The following is a 21,300-nucleotide window of genomic DNA, read 5'->3' as shown; positions in this document are numbered from 1 at the left end:
ATCACGAACAATTTTATCATAGTGGAGATGTGCTCCGTCACATTCCCATTTTTAATTAGTGAAGGAGCATAATTTGTATCTGTTTCATAGTTATTTAATCAATAATGTAGTAGTTACAAACAATTAAAAGTGTGACATGAATTTGTGGACACTCTGTTTTGATTGAACAAATTTTACTAAAATGTTAATTTTTGGGTATCATTTCTAAGGGCCATAAAACATACGACAAAGATTTGCGTGAAAATGCAGTATTTGTAATATTCTACAGCAATAATATTGGATACGTTATAATATAACGTACGTTTCCATGGATACGTTTTCACCACTAAATAGATACATGGGTTGGATTGGATGTAAACATTTTTCTCATATTTTCTCGAATGCAGGTGCAAGTAAACCTGGAAGATATGAGATGATTAGCTTGCTCAAGTAGCTCAACACGGAGTTCACGTCTTGGAGCAGATTTCAGATGGAGCAAAGGTTAACCTACACGTGTGAGCTATCCAATAAAAATATTGATAGTCTTGGCTATTCGTGTCAGTAACGCAGGCCGTGTTAACATTTATTACTAACCAGTATGAGAACCACCCACCTGATTGATCTACCTAAGTTTAAGAGAAATAATTTATATTGGAAACAGGGTAATAGCTAATACCAAAGCTCAAGAACCCATCATGAGAAGTGATGGTAACAATAAGTCGATGGAAAGCCACTTTTAAAGATCTGCTGGAGTGCATGGAGGGGTGCATGGGAATTATATCTTGTGCAAGTTTCTCATAGTAAATATAGAAAACGCATGAACCTAATTTCCATTGAGAGGAGTCTAAACACGACGATACCTACTAAATAAATCTTCTTCTGCGAGTGTTGGAAGAAGAAAGAAGAAATATCAAGGCACCTTTTAGTTGAAAAAATCTCGTCAGACTTCGTGAAACGGTTTCTGACTAGCAGGCTGTACTGGTGTCTCTGCATATATAGAAAAGGTACTGAAAACTAAGAGTACAAGTTAAGGTAATGAATCATCAGAATTGTCTATCTGATGGAGAAAATGGAATCCATGGTTCGACTTTTTGGGTAACTTCTAATGGTAAAAGGTTCTTTAGTGAGTTAAAGTCCATTCATCAGCGCTGTAAGATGAGAGTTAAGGATATATTAGAACTTCCTCATATGGTGGAGAAGCAGTAGTCGTAGTACTAGTCTTTTGTGAGGATGGGGATAATGATAATGCACCGTCAGCAGATTTCCCTCGTGAGTGAGACTAACACCCACTAAAAACCTTACTGGCACACCCACCACTCCCTCTCGGGACCGCTTTCCTCATTTGGGCAACACAAGGGCTGAATTACCTTTGGTTAATTTCTTGGTTATCAGCAGCCCTCTACAAAGGCAGAAAAGTATTCCTAGTCAAGAGACTATTTTCCAAAGAACTTTGTTCGGTAAGATTTTGGCCTATCGCAATCCTAAGCTCTCCCACCGTCTTCAGAAGAAATACGTGTGGTTGGCGTCGTCGTACTCGCCATTCCCATAGGACACTAAGGGCTATCAAACCCTCTTGCCTCGAAATTTGCTATGGCCGATGAGAGACTGGGAAAGGTAGGAATTTACCCTCTCATGTTTTAGCTTCACCCATTCTCAGGTATTTAATTAATCTAGTGATCCAAATTCCTCTGCAATATAACAGACATCATTCTGCCATTCCCTCATCGTGTGTACTCGAGCTTAGGTGCGTGTTTACAAACCATTCCCCGCGTATACCCGCTTCCTTTAAAACGCGAGCAGGTCGTTTGGAGTAGCCCAAGTCACCACGAGAATGGCTGGTTCGGAGACATTTCGTTAAGCTTTTGCTATCCGAAGTGTCCCTTGTAAAGCTGCCTGAGTACAGAGTCTACTCATTAAAACTCGGTAACTCAGTCGCAAAGGGTCGTTGGACAGCGTCATTTCCCCTGACAATAATCTTAGTCAGGGTGCCTTTGCTGAGCCTGGTGATGTTCCAACCTTAATGTCGTAGGCGTTGTCAAAATCTGAACTCTTTGGCTGAACCTTATCTTAGTACGATACTTAAAGTTTAGACCTAGTGACCTTAAGCGATCAGACCCAATAAAGTTTTACCGAAAACATTATCGTAAGGATCGTAAAGGCATATCCCGGCTATCGGAATGTAGGAATCTTCTCCCAATTCACAACATCCGGACCAACCTATGCAGCCACCTTCAGGATGGGGCGACCTCTAGTGCCCATCACTTGTATTCCAAATTCGACTGCGTTTGCGTTACAATTGCTGTCGAGAGTGAAATTTCCGAAGTACATCCTTGTGTGTCTAACTTGTTCTAAAAATAGGTCATGCTTCCTTTAAAATAGGCCTAACAAATTCCCGGTAGGCACCGTAACTCTTAGTGAACACCTGGGCGTGAATTCAACTCACCAGCGGAATATGCTGATGATATTTTCTTCATCCACACAAAGCACTAGTATTACTGCCACTAATACTGTTGCTAATGGTACTGCTAATTTTTCTACATTGCCTCTTCCACCTTGAAATACAGCTTCATCAGAATTATAGAACTGTTACTACTTGATTACGCCTGTGGGGAGTAAAATTGAAGGTGTTTTGAACAGCTGATTCGGCTATATCGCTGAGGTGGTGTTAGGAAGCATGCATCATTGTTTTTCATTGCTTCCAATAAGCTGTTCTTTGGCAACAGTGCTAGTACCTCGATAAGCCGAGGTCAAGAGAGCAACCCTCTAGTTTAACATAATTAAGGCCAACTCTGAAGAAATGTGAAAAACGATTTCATCCGAATATGAGGGGTTTTCGTATTTAGCCAAGCTAGTCGGCAGAAGGTCTATATGTCATGCGTAAAGGAATTTTATTTTCTACCGTAAAAGGAAAATACTATTACTGTACTTCTATCCTACTACTTACCCCTCTTTTTAAACCTGCCCATCTCTCTATCATTAGGGCAGTTGTGTCGTTGATGAGCAGGGAGCTCTTCAGTCCAGCACTATTAGCCGCCCTCTTCACCACTCTTCTCTGGTTGTAAGTGCAAGATCCCGGGACTGTAATGACAAAATATGGATCCTCTTCGCCGCTCACTTCAATTGCGTAATGTCTAAAGTATCTAAGAATTTCGTACAGCAACTGGAAAAAAAAATACTGTGAGAGCATTTTATTAATGCAGAACATATATACTGTATTAAAACTATAAAAAACTTATTTGAATATAACTAATTTTCTACTAACAATTATAATACATATATTATTATGGTTCAGACGTGAAATAGCAATTACTTATATTTAAGACAAGTTTGTTAAAATTTAAATAAATAATAAATCAGTTACCAATAAATTCAAGAGAATAAATACACTCCTTCGAAGAATGTATTAAAGTGACTCGAAGGCGGGAACTAATCATTTTCAATAAAAATGAATTTAATCTAGCCTTTGCATAGACATACATATATACACATATACAATTTAACTAATCGGTGTTGATTTTTAGAAAAAGGTTATTCATAAGTTCGAAAAATATGCTCCAGCTCGTTATAAGCCAAAGAGAAAAACATTTATTGATACTTTTTGTTATGGATGCAATATAGATTGTTCTTCATTTCTATTGGTAAACCATAATTAAATTTAGGCTCTAAAAATAAGAATATCTTCTGAAATTATTTGATTTAGCTATCTAAATTTTCATTGGTTAAACTTCTCTATAATTTACATTACAATTAATTATAATTCCAGCATTATTACTATTATTATTACTTTCATAGTAGGTGCGTATATTACTATATTATATTATATTATATTACTATCATATATGCGTATATTATATTACTATCATAATAGATAATTTTTATAACGTTTCCAAATTAATTATTTCACTATAGTTGGTCAAAGTTAATGAAACTACATGCAAACAGTTCTTTCGAGAGATTATAAATTAACGTGGTGTTCAAAAACTTCCAGGACGCAAGAATAACATTTCTGTGAAATAAATATTCATCTTCGTTCTGGCTATATGTCACAGTGTATCATTAAGTATACAAATATGAGGAATATAAGATATTATTGGAATTTTACAAACATTACCTTTTCAGGGCTGATATGATACTTCTTTTTCTTGTACATGCACTCCATGTGTGGCCAACCATCTATATCAACCACAGTGAAGGGCCAGTACCTGCAGAGTTCCCTTACGTAGTCGTCGTACCTGAGTCCTGCTAGCCTTAACAGTCCTGAAACCATGAGTCAGAATAGGTGCAATTAAGAAGGTACATGAATACATAATAATTTCTGCAAGGCACCATATAATAACATCAAACTAAGAATTGGTTGGATATTAAGAATGGATTTTTTCAAAATCCTAGAAAAGGTTCATTAATTTTACTTATTCTTAAAGTGGTAAAAATATACGTTCATTATAGTTTTCAAACGACAACATGGAAAAATTCTTTTATTTATTCATCGCATATTGTTATAGCTGAATCCTGATTAAGTACGAAAAGCTACATGATGAATAAACCATTCTATACTTTCTGATACTCTACGAGTATGTAGCGCTTGCAATGTTTTAAAATACTGCTAAATAAGTAACATAATAGAAACATAGATGCATGGTTTATCAAAAAGTAAGCGTAATGATTTTATATTTCATTACATATTGTATTTAGTTCGGATTAAAAGTTATTTCTTGCGAAATATGATTCTTGAAAAATTACAAAGTTTCTTGCATTATTCATAGTTTACTGAAAGTCATTTTCTTAACTGTACATAGCTCTTGGTTACTTTTTTTGTATGTTTTATATCGACTTTAAACTATGAACTTTCAATTCCGGAAATCGCAATGAAATACATGTGTTGTAGGGCTTTTTATAAGTATGGGAATATTTGTTCATAAGAGCGACGTACGAGCTGGATCATTATCGTGTTTTCCGGCAAAATATTTGAAAACTTGCATGGCGAAATTTAATGATCTATTACAATTTAATGAGTAGCAATTTCATCCAGTTTATACCGCAATCATCATCACCAAATATGCGGTTTTACCATGCACACCTAGCACCATTTTTACATTGCCATAGTTTTTTATGTCGTTGGCATTCCTGAACGAGTGTTATCTTCAAAATTGTATGGATCTTCTTAGAAAGCTATGCGCAACTTAAAACTGATAATATTCAATATAGTGGTTTCTCCAAAACCTAGTGTTAGACAATAATAATAATTATAAATCTTTTTCGTGGCAACAATTTTCACAATTGCATACAAACGTCAGTATTTTGTGTTTCTGGGTACAAAATACATTGCATAAAATCTTTACTAATAACTGCTATTCAATCACTCACACAGGCACAATTTCTTTTATTCACTCAAATGTCATTCACTCTTGTCAGCCGTTCTTGATACACTTTATATCAGAGACACATGATTGATCATATTCGTTTTGAATTGCATTCCAGAGGCTCATTATGATCTCCTCAACCGAGTAGAACACCCTATACACCAATATGTGTGTTACCTGACCTTTGAATTGATTATGGTCATTTGTTTTATTTCCTCAGGACAACCTCGGACGGCAACACTCCAATTTGCCGTTCTGTGTTGATGTCACCAAAGTCACTCTTGAATCGGCAGTACAGGCCTCCTCAAGGATATACAGGCAGGGCAAAGTCAGCAATCTAAGCTCCTTGAAGGCATCCCTACGATAATTTTGAAACGATTTGAAAGTTTTCTTTTGACTTCTAAATACCCTTTCGAATTTGTATTCAGAACAACTGCCTCATAACCTCAGAATAAAACTTCTCTGTGGCAGACTTTTTGAGTTTCACAACACACTTTTTGAGTTTTATCGCACATCGTTCAACATTTATCTGTTGTAAAAACGTAACGTGGGTATGAAAAAATTACCATAATCCTATTAGATAGTATTTACATGCAGCCAATCAAGGAAAGGCTACAACATCAATTTATTATTTGGAGAATCAGTACATTTCATTTTGCGACAGATCTCGTAGATCAATACTTTATTCTAATACTCGTATAGGGGGAGGGGGTAATACCTTTGTTGCTTTGGGATAGAAATATAAAATTATCTGGTAGGGGTGTGAATTGGGCGACAATAAAACGGGGTTGACCTCACATAGTGCATAGACTGTTCATTTGCTCGATAAAAAGTGGAGGGCCATGACAGTTCAAGTAAGGCGAAGCCAAATCAAAGACCTCTCTATTATGTGTTGCTCAACAAAGAGAGAGAATGACAGAGAGTTCGTTTCATTACAACCGAAATTAAACAACGAACAGACCTTTACCGTTCATAGTTTCGTTCATTTTAGATTGTTGAAAGAGAAGTTTCTAGGTACGGAAACCAAACTTTTTCTTGGTTAATCTGCAGATATATTTATTAAATCCCGTTTAGATGACGTCACCAGCCTAGGCTTATGTTTATATAAAATTTTTTTGAGTTAATTCAGAACTAAAACAGCACATCATGTGTTACTTGATAAAAGTCCTGACGTTTTATATAGGATTTCTTAATATGTGTTACATTCGCTGAGTCATTCAGTAGCAGGTTGTATAGATCCGGAACAACACAGTTAGTAGTACTACATACAGTTACTAAAGTTTCTCTTGTACTTCACTTTGAACCAGCTACCGTCAAAGTACTGGAGGAATTATGTTATACCAGGTCTTCCCTAAAAACGTTTGAACAGAAATATAATACCAATTACAATAAATTATGATTTAGGATACTACTTTAAAACAAGTACCACTCTCCTGTTTTCTATGTGTGGCTGATTTTGAAACCCACTTACTTCCGTTAGACAAAAATTCGGCAGTTTCAGCCACGATGTCAAACTACCAAGGACTGTATCTGTAATTTTTAATTTTACGTATGGTAATAGTTTGTACCAATTGTATTAAATAATAATTCTGGGGTAACTGGATTACCGGTGGAAGGAGTAGGCCCAGATGAATGATAAGGGCTGGACTGTACAAAAGAGGCTGCTATCGGCGAGGCGCGCATCGCAGATGGCAGTGTTTGATAACGAAATTGAGAGGTGGGATGAGGTAGACGTACTGTACCTCCGTCTCAGTTAATCGGAAGTGATTGTAAAGAGTAGTTAAAAAGTGCTTAGAGTAAATATTTTTGCTAATTGTCATCGAACCTGCGGATGCTTTCAGCAATTTTTTGATTTATTAAATCTCTAACACTGAAGAATTTTTTGATTTATTAAATCTCTAACACTGAAGAATTTATTTGATTTTTAAATCTCTAACACTGAAGAATAATTTGAAGTAAAGTAAAGAAAATTAGTAACAAAATAAAAATTGAATTTTGAAGATAAATTAAAGTGAAGAATTTCCAGATCAGATTAGAGTGTGAATGTTTGAATTTTGAAAATTGAATAAAAGACAAGCTGTAAGAACTTTGTACACTTTTGGGAGTGAAGAATATATTACAAGTTTGAATTTAAAAGTCATCAAGAAGTTTTTATTTTAATTTTAATTCCAGTTATTATTTTTAAGAAGTTTTATTTTAGTTTTAACTTTATTTATTTCAGAAGATTTACTTTTATTTTTAAACCTTCACAAAAGTTTATTTTAAATTTCAAAGCTAACCCCTCATGTACCAGTAAAACGGTACAAGTTATTAAGCCAAGAACTTCTTGTGTTTGTTAATGTTACTGTACGAGATCAATTATAAAGTACCTCAGTTCTTAACATGTTTTAACTATTCTGGTGAAGTAGTGTTAATTGTTTAGATCAGTTTGTAATTGTATCTTGACTCTCTTTGTAGTCAAGCTCATGTTGTGGTTAGCACCTTCCGTGGTCATCAGCATCGATGGCGCCAAGACTCATTGTCCATTAAAAGGAAATTATTTTTATTAGGAGAATTATTTGGGTACTTTGCTACGTCAAGAAGGCAATGTTCAGGATTAGAGTAATTAAGACCATATTATCTAAATACGTCTGGATCAGTTAAAAATGTCCCAGGCGAAGTGTCAGTAGATAACATCAGACTGCTATAATAAATTATTGCCATCAGCTATGACGGTTAAGATTTCTTATTGGTGTATACTCACGTGCCGCTAAAATAAAAACAGAACATGTTAAAGCACTTTAACCTATGTGTCACTTTAGCTGTATTACTTTGAAACTCAGACTAAATTACTTGATGCCAGCGTAAGCCCTAGGTAAGTTATGGTTGACTAAAGTATAAGAAGCGTATTAGGCAACCGAGTTTTGGTGTAAGTGACAGTGATGACAGTGATGACAGCGATAGTGCTGTGCGTGGATGATGACCGATGACACCGGTGTGATGTGGCCTTGAAGGTTTTATATTTCCGCATCGTTGTTATATCCCCACAACTCGTCTAAGCCTTTGCTCATGTCAGTGGATCACAAATTCATCAGTCTAGTTTGGACTATTTTGTCAATTCTGTTTAATTTTTATCACCGCTATCTAATGTAGCTGTAGTTAGCCAGCATCCCAAACGCCTCGCGAAGGAACGGTTCTCAACTGCCGACTGAGTTCTGATTTTAACATGGAACTAAAGTTTAATATAAATATGGTCTTGTCTAAACCCCATAAATATTTCACTCCCAGCACTTAGAATTAGTGTCTCAATGCTAAATAATGAATAAAAATACTATTTATTTAAATTCCCACGATATAACCTTATCTTAACACAGTTTTGAATTCATATCCATGTAAGTATCCTCAGACGCATGTAAGTATCCCCAGACGCATGTAAGTATACTCAAACCCGTCTAAGTATCCTCAGATGCGTGGCCGGAGTGTTCTCGACTAACGCGTATAAAAATGTCATGTATCCAGATTTAAGTGAGCCCGTGTCATGTTTAACAGAAATTAAACTGCAAAAAATGAAATGGTAAAAAAATATATGCAAACTGTTAAAATAAACTCTTTCTAGAGAAATAAACAATTCAAAATGAAAAAGATTAATTCAGATTGCAAAAACAGTTACTCGTTATATTTATTAAACTTATGTTTGGTATTACAATATACACTGACATTAACAATTTATTATATTTTACATATTATTACACTAATGAATTTTTCGTTCAGGGAAATACTCCCCTGATTTTTAATAAATTTAAATAAATGATACATTGTATCATTTAAAAAGAGCTCACTGTGAAAAGGGTGATCTTTGTTTTTGAATTAGTGCTCCACCCTAGATGGCTTAAATCTGAAACAACAACAAACAACAAAACAACTGTTGTTACTGTTTTGTTGTTGTTTCTGGTACAGTAAATAATAAGAAATTTGTCTCCTAGGAACAGCTGCACCAATACTTCTGTAATCGTAGTTTAATACAAATATTAATTATGACTTTATATGTATGAAACATGATACTGACACTGGGGTAATATTATGTAGTGGCGTTTCGGACCAGGTTTCAATAAGCTAGTGTAAGACTTGTTGTAACATGCAATAATAAGATATGCATATTTTATATACCTATTTATATTCTTAATTAGTATAAAATAAGTAATGCTGTATTTTAAACTATTTTAAACATAAGTGCATATATTATATTTTAGAGCAGGTTTTTGAAACTGTGAGTACTGATCGTGATGACGTCAATGACATTAATTTAAAGCATTAAGAGTACTGTTTAAAATTTCCATTGAATGACATTTCACAAAATAGTGTGTATTTGTGCACGTAAAGCACTCGAAACTGGCTCCTCTGGGGTTAAATACAAAATTACTAATTATTTTGATTTATCTTGCGCACAGATTACGGTAGGTATCGAATATACCATTATATTTGAATACTATCTTTATATAGGAGCGCGTACTATAATTTCTGTGGTGTATATGTAAATACAAAATTACTAATTATTTTGATTTATCTTACGCACAGATTACGGTAGGTATCGAATATACCATTATATTTGAATACTATTGTTATATAGGAGCGCGTACTATAATTTCTGTGGTGTATATGTAAATACAAAATTACTAATTATTTTGATTTATCTTATGCACAGATTACGGTAGGTATCGAATATACCATTATATTTGAATACTATTGTTATATAGGAGCGCGTACTATAATTTCTGTGGTGTATATGTAAATACAAAATTACTAATTATTTTGATTTATCTTACGCACTGATTACAGTAGGTATGGAATATACCATTATATTTGAATACTATTGTTATATAGGAGCGCGTACTATATTTTCTGTGGTGTATATGTAAATACAAAATTACTAATTATTTTGATTTATCTTACGCACAGATTACGGTAGGTATCGAATATACCATTATATTTGAATACTATTGTTATATAGGAGCGCGTACTATAATTTCTGTGGTGTATATGTAAATACAAAATTACTAATTATTTTGATTTATCTTACGCACTGATTACGGTAGGTATCGAATATACCATTATATTTGAATACTATTGTTATATAGGAGCGCGTACTATAATTTCTGTGGTGTATATGTAAATACAAAATTACTAATTATTTTGATTTATCTTACGCACAGATTACGGTAGGTATCAAAATATACCATTATATTTGAATACTATTGTTATATAGGAGCGCGTACTATAATTTCTGTGGTGTATATGTAAATACAAAAGTCTGGGTGGAAAATATTTTCAGAATGAGTGGAAAAATGGTTGCCAGCTCAGTTTCTAGGAACGCTTGCACTATTCATTTTCAAATACATTTCTCAATAGCTAAGAAATAATTCTTATATTATTTAGAACATATTATTGGATCTTAGAATTATTCATGTATAGGGCTTACCACACACTTCGTCATTTTTTGAAGTTAAAAGTTTACACCTATATTTGTCTCCAATCAATATACTGGTAGATGAGAAGCGTACAGGACTTGCTGGGTTATTTTCATATTTGAAAGTCAGGCGTCTAATGGTTTGTAATATCCGGGCTCGTCTAACTTCAGAAATACAGATACGGGCCGTTCCGATGTCAATCCCAAAAGCTATTTTTGGTTTAGTGGCTGGACCTGGTTTCCACATAAGCATCAGAACAAATGAGTTACGGATTGCATAAAACAACATGATGGTGGGGGTTAATATGTAAATAAGTGAAAATCACAATATGAAACTTTGTTATTCGATTCTTTACTTCAATCGAGTAATAATATTTTACATTGCAAATGAGGTTTAGTGTGGTTTTCACTTATTGTTACACATATCCTACAAACAAACATTATCAACCTAAGACTATTATAATATAACAGACTTTGATCAATTCACCACCCTATGGATTGCCTAAGCATACTAAATCTCGTATAAACTAACAGAACATTTATGGTTTTAGAATATTTAAACAGAGAGGAGCTGCATAATGAACTGACAAGTCTCTAACAAGAAAAATAAACTCAAAACTCAAATAATATTCAAAACAAGAAAAATAAATATTTTATTTATTTACCATGTTTGTTTTTCTTGTTGGAATTCCCAATTTCTTTTCCTTTTGTATATACATTGTAAATATTTATCCAGTTTACATTTATCTGAAGAAATGCTCCAGTAACATGAAACTTTTGAAATATTTCAATCTATTTCAGAATGGATTTTTAAATAATTGTGTATTTTATGCAAGTTAGTTCTCTTCAATAATAAACCACCTTAATAAAAGAAAAACAAAGCGAGTATTCAGACAAGAGAAACAAACATTACAAATAAATACAATAGATCAGCAGCTCATGGCCCATGAAATTAATGTTTGTGAATAAGTAGAAAACATTAAATTTATCTTAAATTAAGACCTTTCGGACTCGTCCTTGAAGTACTGATGTTAGGGTGCAGTTTCATTTTTTAATTTTTAATCTATGAATTCTTTTATTTTCGTGGATCTTATTAATACCTTTGACATTGTTACAATTATCTAAATGTTTTCGATTGTGTACATGTAAAACAGGACTGGCTAATGGTTTTTAACGTTGGTATGGATAATGTTACATCGGTGGCTAATTATTCTTATGCGAAAGGGATTTGATTTTTGGACTACGTACTGTTTTTACAGAAATTTCAATTAAACTGATTTATGTATATATATATATATAAATGCGAATGTTTGTTTGTATGTTCCGTTAGAACTCTGGAACCAATGCACGAAACATCGTGAAATTTTGTACAGTGATTCTACACGTTCCTGGAAGTAACATAGGCATACATACTAGAGTAAATTTGGTCCAATTTAAATAGTTTATTTAATTAATTTTTTTATTATAAATCGTTGTTGATGTTAGAGTGTTTTATATTGGATCCGACAGACTGCGCTACGACACATAATACAAAGCGAACTGATACTTAACAGCTGTTAATACTTTCAGCTGAAGTTCATCAAAGAGGCAGAAACATTTGTTTACATTTAAAATTTAGAAAATTTTTATTGTAAAGTGCTTGATCAGTAGTGTAATGCAGGTTGCATAGAAGACGTCATTGCCTAATTTTAAATTCAGATTGCACCAATGATCAATAATAATATATAAAAATGAATGTCTGTGTGTTTGTCCTTTATAGACTCAGAAACTATTCGACCGATCACTATGAAAATTTGTATTTATTTCTATTTTTCTATGTAGAAGGTTTATATGCAATGCCCATTGATGTAACTCACCACCAGGCTGTACTGCAAGATATAAAAGTTATCAAAGCGCCTGCACATTATAAACTGCAATTACGACACAGTTACGTATATTAAATAGCCAAACACTATTTGAAGGCAAAGAAATATACGGGCAAAGCTTAAGAGACGCGTGCGAAGCCGCGGGAAACAGCTAGTAATTTATATTTTTATATTAGTTTTTAAAGTTTAGCTTTATGACATGATGTTACATCAACCAAACCAAGTAACTGGTACATTACACATGTACAGCCATATAGGAGCTAGACAAACCGATGAACAAATTAGTATTGACGCACTGAAATATATTTATTATTAGTGTGCAAAAATTAATAATATAGAATCAATAATCAATTTTACTAATTTATTTATTTCTTAGCTTCACTTATGTTTAAAAATACATTTAAACAACATTCAGTAAACGTATCAATTGTTAGTCATTACATAAGTAGTAACTGGTACAAACGATGACATTGCACTTTAAAAATCTATGAACTAATTACACAAACAAACTAAAAGATATATGAAATATCTAACACAACCGAACTGATTATCCATCATTTAAACATTCTGGCAACGAGTGAAATGCCTTGCTTATGAGGTGGTGTCTATGGGAATCTCTAAACTATCTCACGCTGCAATCATGCTACAGATGCATTTTAAGGGCATTGAACAGTTTCATAGCGGAGTAATAAGCTCATTCCTCGTATAGTTTAAGTCTATATATTGAATACTGGTAATCAGAATGGCGCAACGAGTAACCAGTACAATTATTGGGAAATATGATAACATTATCTTTTAGAAAAAAATAGAAATTCAAATATGTAAATTGAAGAAAGTATTAAAAAGGGGTTTTAATGGAAATTTGTTTACAGGAATCTCTGGGTTTAAGGTTCCCCTACGACCCTTTCATGAGTAAAAATTGAGTTTGACTCAACATAATTTCCCCAAAACATCACCCCAAATCACAAGTGTGAATATGCATAGGCCTTATAGACTGTTATGACAGTATGATAGTCGGCTGACCCTGCAATAACTTTGATAGCTTAACTTGCCAGCCAAGTATGACAAATGATCCCTCCATTTCAGATTTTGATCTACAACCACACCTAAAAATTTTGCCAATGAAAATTTCAGTCATATAATATGATAATGGCTTGATAAAATGTCAAATGGAACATTATTAATCAATTTGACCAAAGTTAATAGCTGCTCGTTAGTTCTTTTTACTCGTTAGTGCTTCACCCCTATCGTCAGTGCTCGTTTCAACTTAAAGCTATTAGAAAAGAACTGTGGAGGGACGGCTAACTTTATGGAACTATTTCCTGTTTGGCTACAACATTGAAATTGGCGCCAACGGTTAGTGCTACGTTAGTGTTTATTACAACTTAAAATCCCATCATTAGTGGTCATGCAGTTTTGGCATGATTGTGATAAAAGCTGCTGTATGAGTTAATTCAGGAAAGTTAATCCCACACATTACTATATGATGAGATAATAGTACAGTTTTAAATTAATACTAACCTTGCTTCATAAGTACTTAATACTTAAACTCCCATTTTTAGTGTTCTTCCGGTTTCTATTATTTTGGGATAACCCTTAGAAGAGGTGACTTTACGAAAGTCATGGAAACACATCATTACTATATAATTTTGATGCAAAAATGTCAATAGTGTTAATGTTTAGTAGAACGTTCCATATTTTGTGCTAAAATAAATTACAATTTTTGTAACAACGTCTCAAAATAAGGAAGAAACTGAATCGGCCCTGTTTCTACCCACCATTCTAATGAAGTGTAAAAGTCGAAAAAACTTGTCAAGATTAATTCGTAACAATTAATATTTAATTTTAAGTGTAAGTGTATTAACAAATGTTACCGATTTTTGGAGTTTTGGGACATACAGAAACACACAAATGTTAAAGAATTGTTTTAAAATATCTAAGTCATGAAAGAATCTAAAACATTACATCAGATTTGTAAAAACATCTCACTTGTAGAATTTTGATAAGAACCGCTCACCAAATAGTAGCATTAAAATTTGACATCTAAAGTTTTGTCCCTAAAACTACCTTAAAGTAGATGATGCTTTTCGCTGTGGAAAAAATGATTTTATAACAGTCACGTAAACCAGATAGGAAAGAAATTATTCTTTAAGCACTAACGAACGGTAGGTTTTTTACAATATAATACTTTCTAGACGTGATCTAACTTCACAGACGCGTTAAAATACTAACCCTTTTACGAGATGTTTTCTTTTTCTGCTTTTCGATACTCATAACAGCCGTATTATGTATAGACGGCCTCAGTTTAATAACAAAGTACCAAATGTCACATACCTACTTTATTGCATTTGGTGATAAATTCAGCACATTTATTTCTCCATAAAGATTAATGTATTATCTTGTAATTCATAAGTAGTTCACAAACACTCTGAACTGTAAGAATATGATGTTTTGCTTCATATTGAAAAATATAAGCTGACCAATTTACTACAAATAGGAGCGAATTTTTAAAAGCGTCTGTATAAAAACGAAAAGGAACTTAGAAAAAACATGTACTTAAAATGATAATATGATTGTTGTTTTGTGTAACTTGCCTAGATCTTCAAACACTTCAGGCAGTACTTGAAAGTGAGTGCGTAAGTCTTCGTCCATCTCAAGTGTAGGAAAAGTTTTGCTCGATTGTAAAGGAGCCTCTGGCGTATCTGTAAAATTAAACATTTCATTTATGGTTCATCAGACATAATGCGTTACAGTTTGTTTTAATGTATCACTTACTAGTAGTCCAAGCAAATTAAGAGTGTATAACTACTTTCCGTTGGCCCCATTGGAATGAACTTGCATGGTTAAATAAAACAGTTGCTGAAGTGAGCCTGCTCCGCTGATGGGGTAACAAGTTAATAGCTCTGTTCAAATTGGCTCGATAGATCTACAACTATAGTCCACTTTCCAAGTGTTGCGTTGGTTATGTTGGAAGAGGAACGGAGATCGATTAATATCCCCGGGCGGTAGTCTTTCATGAAAGCTTGTGAACATGCACACATATGATGGTGACAAGAACATCTTGTCTCACGGTGTGGTCGTAGTATAGATCTAAAGTCCGTCCTCTGAACTCCCATCCGTAAATGACTTATTTCATGATTAACTGTCAACTTTAAACACTTTTACGACATTTTAATTTTAAGTTGTGGTCTCATTTTGAAAACAGTTTTAGTACGCATCAAAACCCATTATTGATAAATTTTATTTTTTATATTAAAATGATGAATTGTAAAATGTTTTTTAGACTGAATAATCGGTTAAATATTGTCAATAATAACATAACCTTGAATATTTTTTTTACTTTAACGATTCTAAATGTTTCGAAGAAACGATTTAAGCATTTCGTAGATCATGCCTTCCACCCACACTCAGAGTGACCAGACGTCCGGCTTTAGGAGGACATGTCCTTTTTCCTTTTTATATTTGTGCTCCTGTCCTCCCGGATTTTGAAAATTATGTAAAATGTCTAGCTTTTAGGTGCACTTTAAGAGTTCAAAAATAGTAGCATTACCTTACCATATTCTTCAGAAGTCAAGAAGACAGACTATTAAAAAAAGTGTTGCCATCGAATGTGAATTGTTGTTACATTCAGTTGTATGTTGAGTGCTGTCTACAGTGTCACTGACTCACTGTTGCTTCTATCCGCTCAGCTGCACTGGCGCTACCACCCCTTACTTTCATATTTATGTATTATGAATGTTAGGTTAAATTTGTCTGTTATAGTAATAATTTCTGTTAAATGTCTGTTAGTATGGCTTACTAATAATGTAATGAATCAATAGAATGAATTAATTAAAACTATTAGACAAAATCTACTTTTAATATCATTATAAAAATTTGTAATGATAATTAATTAAATCTTACGCTACTTAGCCTCAAATAATACTTTTAACCATCAATATATTCTTTAATAATATTCCATTTTCCAATTTATTTGTAAAAACAAAATAATTTGAGCTTTTTTATTTCCATTATTGTATACTCAAATACAGAAATAATTTATAATGTGCGTATTTAATAAAACATAAACAAATGATTTTTGCAAAACTTATAAGAATGTTTAACACTATTCTCCTTTTGCTTTTATGTCCTTTTTCACCCTCAAAAGTCTTCCTTTCAGGAATTTGCATCTGGTCACCCAGCCCATACTCCTAAGACTAGAGAAAAAAGTACATGTGATATAGATTTTAACATTGTTATAATGCGATAAAACACAAGCAAGTTTCTCCATTGCGTTTTCAGCCAACAAATCTAAGATAGTTATCACAGAAAAATAAAACACACATATCCGCAAAATACGCCGCTTACACCTTCGGCCTCATCTACAAACCGAAATATATTGAATGTGGTGTCATTACGTTGCTTATTACAACAAGGCACACTTATTACAACAAGGCACACTTATTACAACAAGGCACACTTATTACAACAAGGCACAAAACCGTTTTGAACGAAAAGAAAAGTTAGCGGTTCTCAACAGTTTCGGTTCCAAGTGATTTATAATATTCCAACCACAAGTTTTAACCGCACATCGTGCGATTAGAATAAGTCAAATGTTTCCTAATTAATATTTAGCATGAATGATCCATAGGTTGCACATTTCTATCGACTGTATAAAAATAAAAGCAAACTTATGTTAATTTTATTAGTAATCCAGTGTGAACAAAATTGTAATTTTTATGGTTTCCACACATCTTTCAATAGATATTTTCACGTAGCATAGCGTGGGAAGGATTGAATCAATTCGACTTTTGTGTTTAATTCGAGTTTACCTTCCGCAGCGACTGAAATTTGAAGATGCCGCAGACGACTCTAGATCTTCCAAGTCCGTTTGAAGAGATCGAAGTCAATGACAGCGTCAGATTTCAGACGCTTACAGTAAGCGGAAAGTGAAATGGCTAAACTAAATATTAAATCATATATTTTTCATTCAATCATCATTAAAAACAACCCATACCTATACCATATAACTGATAAAAACCAGTAAACACATTTCTTTAGTGTCGCACCATATTCAATAAATTGCAGTTTCAAGGTCTGGCCGTAAAATCGCGTTGTGAACTGCATTGCAGTGAGGCTTCTTTGTTTATTTATTGTTTACACATCCAAAGGAGCCAACAAACCTTAAATCAAACCTCAAATTCAAATTTTATTATTTATATACACGTTATTCGTGAAAGCAAAATAAACCAACAAAGGCCCTTTCGCATTTATAATATTATTTGTATTTGTGAATTTGTAAATATCGGGTATTGCATTTTATTTGTTTTGACATTACGGGCCGTCACACAACTTAATTACAAACTTAATTATACCTTAATTACAAACTTAGATGAAAAACATAAAACCAATATTTAAGACTTTTTTATTTTTATTTTATTTTATGTTTTTCATCTAAGTTAAAAGTGACCAATATAAGCTCCATCTACAGCACTTAATTACAAACATGAAAGTTATTGATATTAAGAAAAAAGGTGAACGATATTTGAAAGAAAAATTGTACCTGTAATTAAATGATGACAGGACCAAGTAATATGTTAAATGCCATGCTAAGTAGTAAAAAACATCCAATAAACGAACACATTTCTAAAGTAAAAATATAATAATAAAATCATCATTTTTATAACTTGTAATTTTAATTGGCAATATTAATAGTTTTATATGTGTTTGTAACATAACCTGCTCTTTGTTCTTCAGGAAAGGGAAGTAGAGGAACAATACAGCTTTCCTCCATCGCTATGTTTTTCCTTCTCGACTTTTTAGGAATATTATGAGGCACTGCTTCACGAGGTTCCGAACCTGTAAAATGACACATTTCATGAAATATAAAATCACAGCACTACATTTAAATTCCTGTACGATGTATCTAGTTCAAAGCTCATGGAGAAGAAATAACCTTTTTTGTTGTATAAGTCACTAGTTCAGATTAATTAGACCGTGTGCAACATAGATTGAAAGGAGGTAGTGAAAAAATTATACCTTTTTAAATATTGATTTATTTTGATTTGGAATTTAAACTATATTACTTTAATACCGTGCGCAAAACTGCTGTACAACTATTATTCGGTAGTCAAAATAAAGTGTTCTTCTTCGTTTTAAATAAGTTATTCGCGGAAGAAGGTTTGAAAGGATAATAGGAATGCGGTCATGTGTGTTATATTTGGGTACATTTATTTCCTGCCTAGACTCAAAGAAGATTCCGGATATTTTTGACCCACGTTTCTCTTCTTTTTATATTTCTTTTCTTTCTTTTCTAATGAACTAACTATTTTTTCATCAGATGAAGAGGATAGACTTCAATCATCGAAAATTTCTGTTATACATTTTGTTAATACAACGATGGCAAATGTTCGATTCCTATTATCCTTTTAAAATTTCGTATATAAACTTAAATGAACTAACATTTTAACTGTGTAACTTTCATTCCAAAGTGACTAGTAGTGTTGAAATATAACCTATTTTAATGCTTTTTATTACTGTTTTTATTGCTGTAACATAACTTACTTATTCCTGCTCTTTGTTCTTCAGGAAAGGGAAGTGGTTGTTGAACAGTACTGCGTGAACTTTCCCCCATCGTACTGCTACCCGCTACTTGTTTCCTGCTTGTCTTTTTAGGAATATTACGAGGCACTGCTTCACGAGGTTCAGAACCTGTGAAATGACAAATTTCATTAAATTATAAATCAACGCAGTAAATTTAAATTTCTCTACGACGTATCTAGTCTAAAACACATGTAAAAACATAACTTTCTTTACTGAAAACATTTCCTACCAGTTCTGACTGATCAGAGCGATTGCGACATAGACCAAGACACCAGCTAGGAGATTGTAATTTTTTTTAATATTAATTATTCTGATTTAGACCTTAATTATGTGGTATCCAGTGCTAAACTGCTCCAAACTACAACTGTACTGTTATCAAACTAAACTGTTGTACATGAACTAAAATAAACTAACATGTTAACTGTATAACTTTCATTCCAACGGGATGAGCAGTGTTGAAATCGATATTCATACCATCGATTTACCTCATAATATGAGGAACGACCTACGGGTCGTTCAAATAAAAATTTTGATTATACCGTTAGATCTTTGTTTGTAATAAACGTTAACAGTCACACTTATACTTGTGTAATTTACATTTTTTATTTATATAGGGTGGCGCATATGTCATTTTCCCCAGAATAGAAATTTAAAGGCGTTATAGGTTAACTGAATAAAACATATTTTGCAAATTATAAACATGTAATTTTAATGCTTTTTATTACTGTTTTTATTGCTGTAACATAACTTACTTATTCCTGCTCTTTGTTCTTCAGGAAAGGGAAGTGGTTGTTGAACAGTACTGCGTGAACTTTCCCCCATCGTACTGCTACCCGCTACTTGTTTCCTGCTTGTCTTTTTAGGAATATTACGAGTCACTGCTTCACGAGGTTCCGAACCTGTGAAATGAATGACACATTTCATGAAATGGAAAATCACAGCACTACATTTAAATTCCTGTACGATGTATATAGCTCACAACTCATGGAGAAGAAATAACCTTTTTTTGTTTTATAAGTCACCAGTTCAGATTAATTAGAACATGTGCAATATTCACTGAAAGAGGTAGTGGAAAAAATTATACCTTTTTAACCTCTTCAAGGACAATTTTTAGCAAAACTATAAAAATGTGCCAATATTTTTTATGTGCTAGATTTAACCTTAAAAATTCAATATATAATTATATTTTTATATAAATATTAATTTTTAGCAGGTTTTAAGTTAATGTACTCATGCGTGCCAATGCCCAAATGTAGTACGAGTACCTACCTTAATGAGGGTTGGCGCTGAAAGAGTCTAGACATGAGAATCAAGTACTTAGTATTTTAAGCTGATTTTAACATCTAAACACTTTAATAACCTATACAGTAAATAAACTCACCATTGCAATTTGTAAATTGTTTGTAATTTCATTGTAAATTCACCATTGTATATTCATTGTTTATTTCTCCACATAAACATTTTATTTCACTCAATTTACTACTAAATCTGTTGCACACAAATGTCTATTTAGGTAATTATATACAATTGTATACAAATCTTTCAATCTACTTTCTTATAAGTGAAAGTCTTTCATGCACTCTGGGAACAGAGGCACATCACACTTCAGACAAAAGTAACGAGTTCTCTTTCTATATTGTTTGAATCTACACCTCAAAGCGTTAGCAAGTTCTCGTTTCTCTGAAAAGTAACCTCCAACATCAAGCCTAACTTCATCGCTGCATCGTGGTCTTGCTCTTTGTTTTACTTCGATCTCTTGTTGCTGAGATGGACGACCTCTCTTTTTCTTTCCTCTAGATTCAAAAATGGCACAGCAAATCTCAAGTTTGAAGTCAACAGATGAGATTTTGCTATTTTCAATTGAACATGACCCATGCATTTACAAGTGCTATATTCAGTAAATGGAAAAAATCCTGAGGTAAAACCTTTTATTTTTCAGTGCATGAGGATAATGGACTACCATTCGGTCTGACAATATGTCCACACCACCCATGAACGTATTATAAATGGACACACTAAATGGTCTTGGAACTTCAATCATCTTTTTATGTTCTCGAGAATTTCTCTGAAC

General features: G+C 33.1%; 1 protein-coding gene across 7 annotated transcripts in view; it reads right to left on the bottom strand.

The window, feature by feature from the left end:
• Nucleotides 1-21,300, bottom strand: part of LOC124362201 (putative heat shock 70 kDa protein 7) — a 44,682-nt gene that overhangs the window by 1,243 nt on the left and 22,139 nt on the right. For 2 of the 7 annotated variants that reach the window (XM_046816502.1, XM_046816503.1), the window contains exons 4-10: nt 19,982-20,128; nt 19,191-19,337; nt 18,366-18,485; nt 15,242-15,349; nt 10,795-11,016; nt 4,091-4,236; nt 2,924-3,139 (exon numbers count right to left, since the gene is read on the bottom strand). In XM_046816502.1, coding sequence (XP_046672458.1) covers nt 2,924-3,139; nt 4,091-4,236; nt 10,795-11,016; nt 15,242-15,349; nt 18,366-18,485; nt 19,191-19,337; nt 19,982-20,128 — 1,106 coding nt within the window. Of the gene's footprint in view, nt 1-2,923; nt 3,140-4,090; nt 4,237-10,794; nt 11,017-15,241; nt 15,350-18,365; nt 18,486-19,190; nt 19,338-19,981; nt 20,129-21,300 lie in introns of those variants that run through there. The other 5 variants (XM_046816504.1, XM_046816505.1, XM_046816500.1 and 2 more) reach the window with 5 other exon arrangements.

Source organism: Homalodisca vitripennis, chromosome 5, assembly GCF_021130785.1.
Source record: "Homalodisca vitripennis isolate AUS2020 chromosome 5, UT_GWSS_2.1, whole genome shotgun sequence".
NCBI classification, from domain to species: Eukaryota; Metazoa; Arthropoda; class Insecta; order Hemiptera; family Cicadellidae; genus Homalodisca; species Homalodisca vitripennis.
This window is presented reverse-complemented; position numbering and strand designations above follow the sequence as displayed.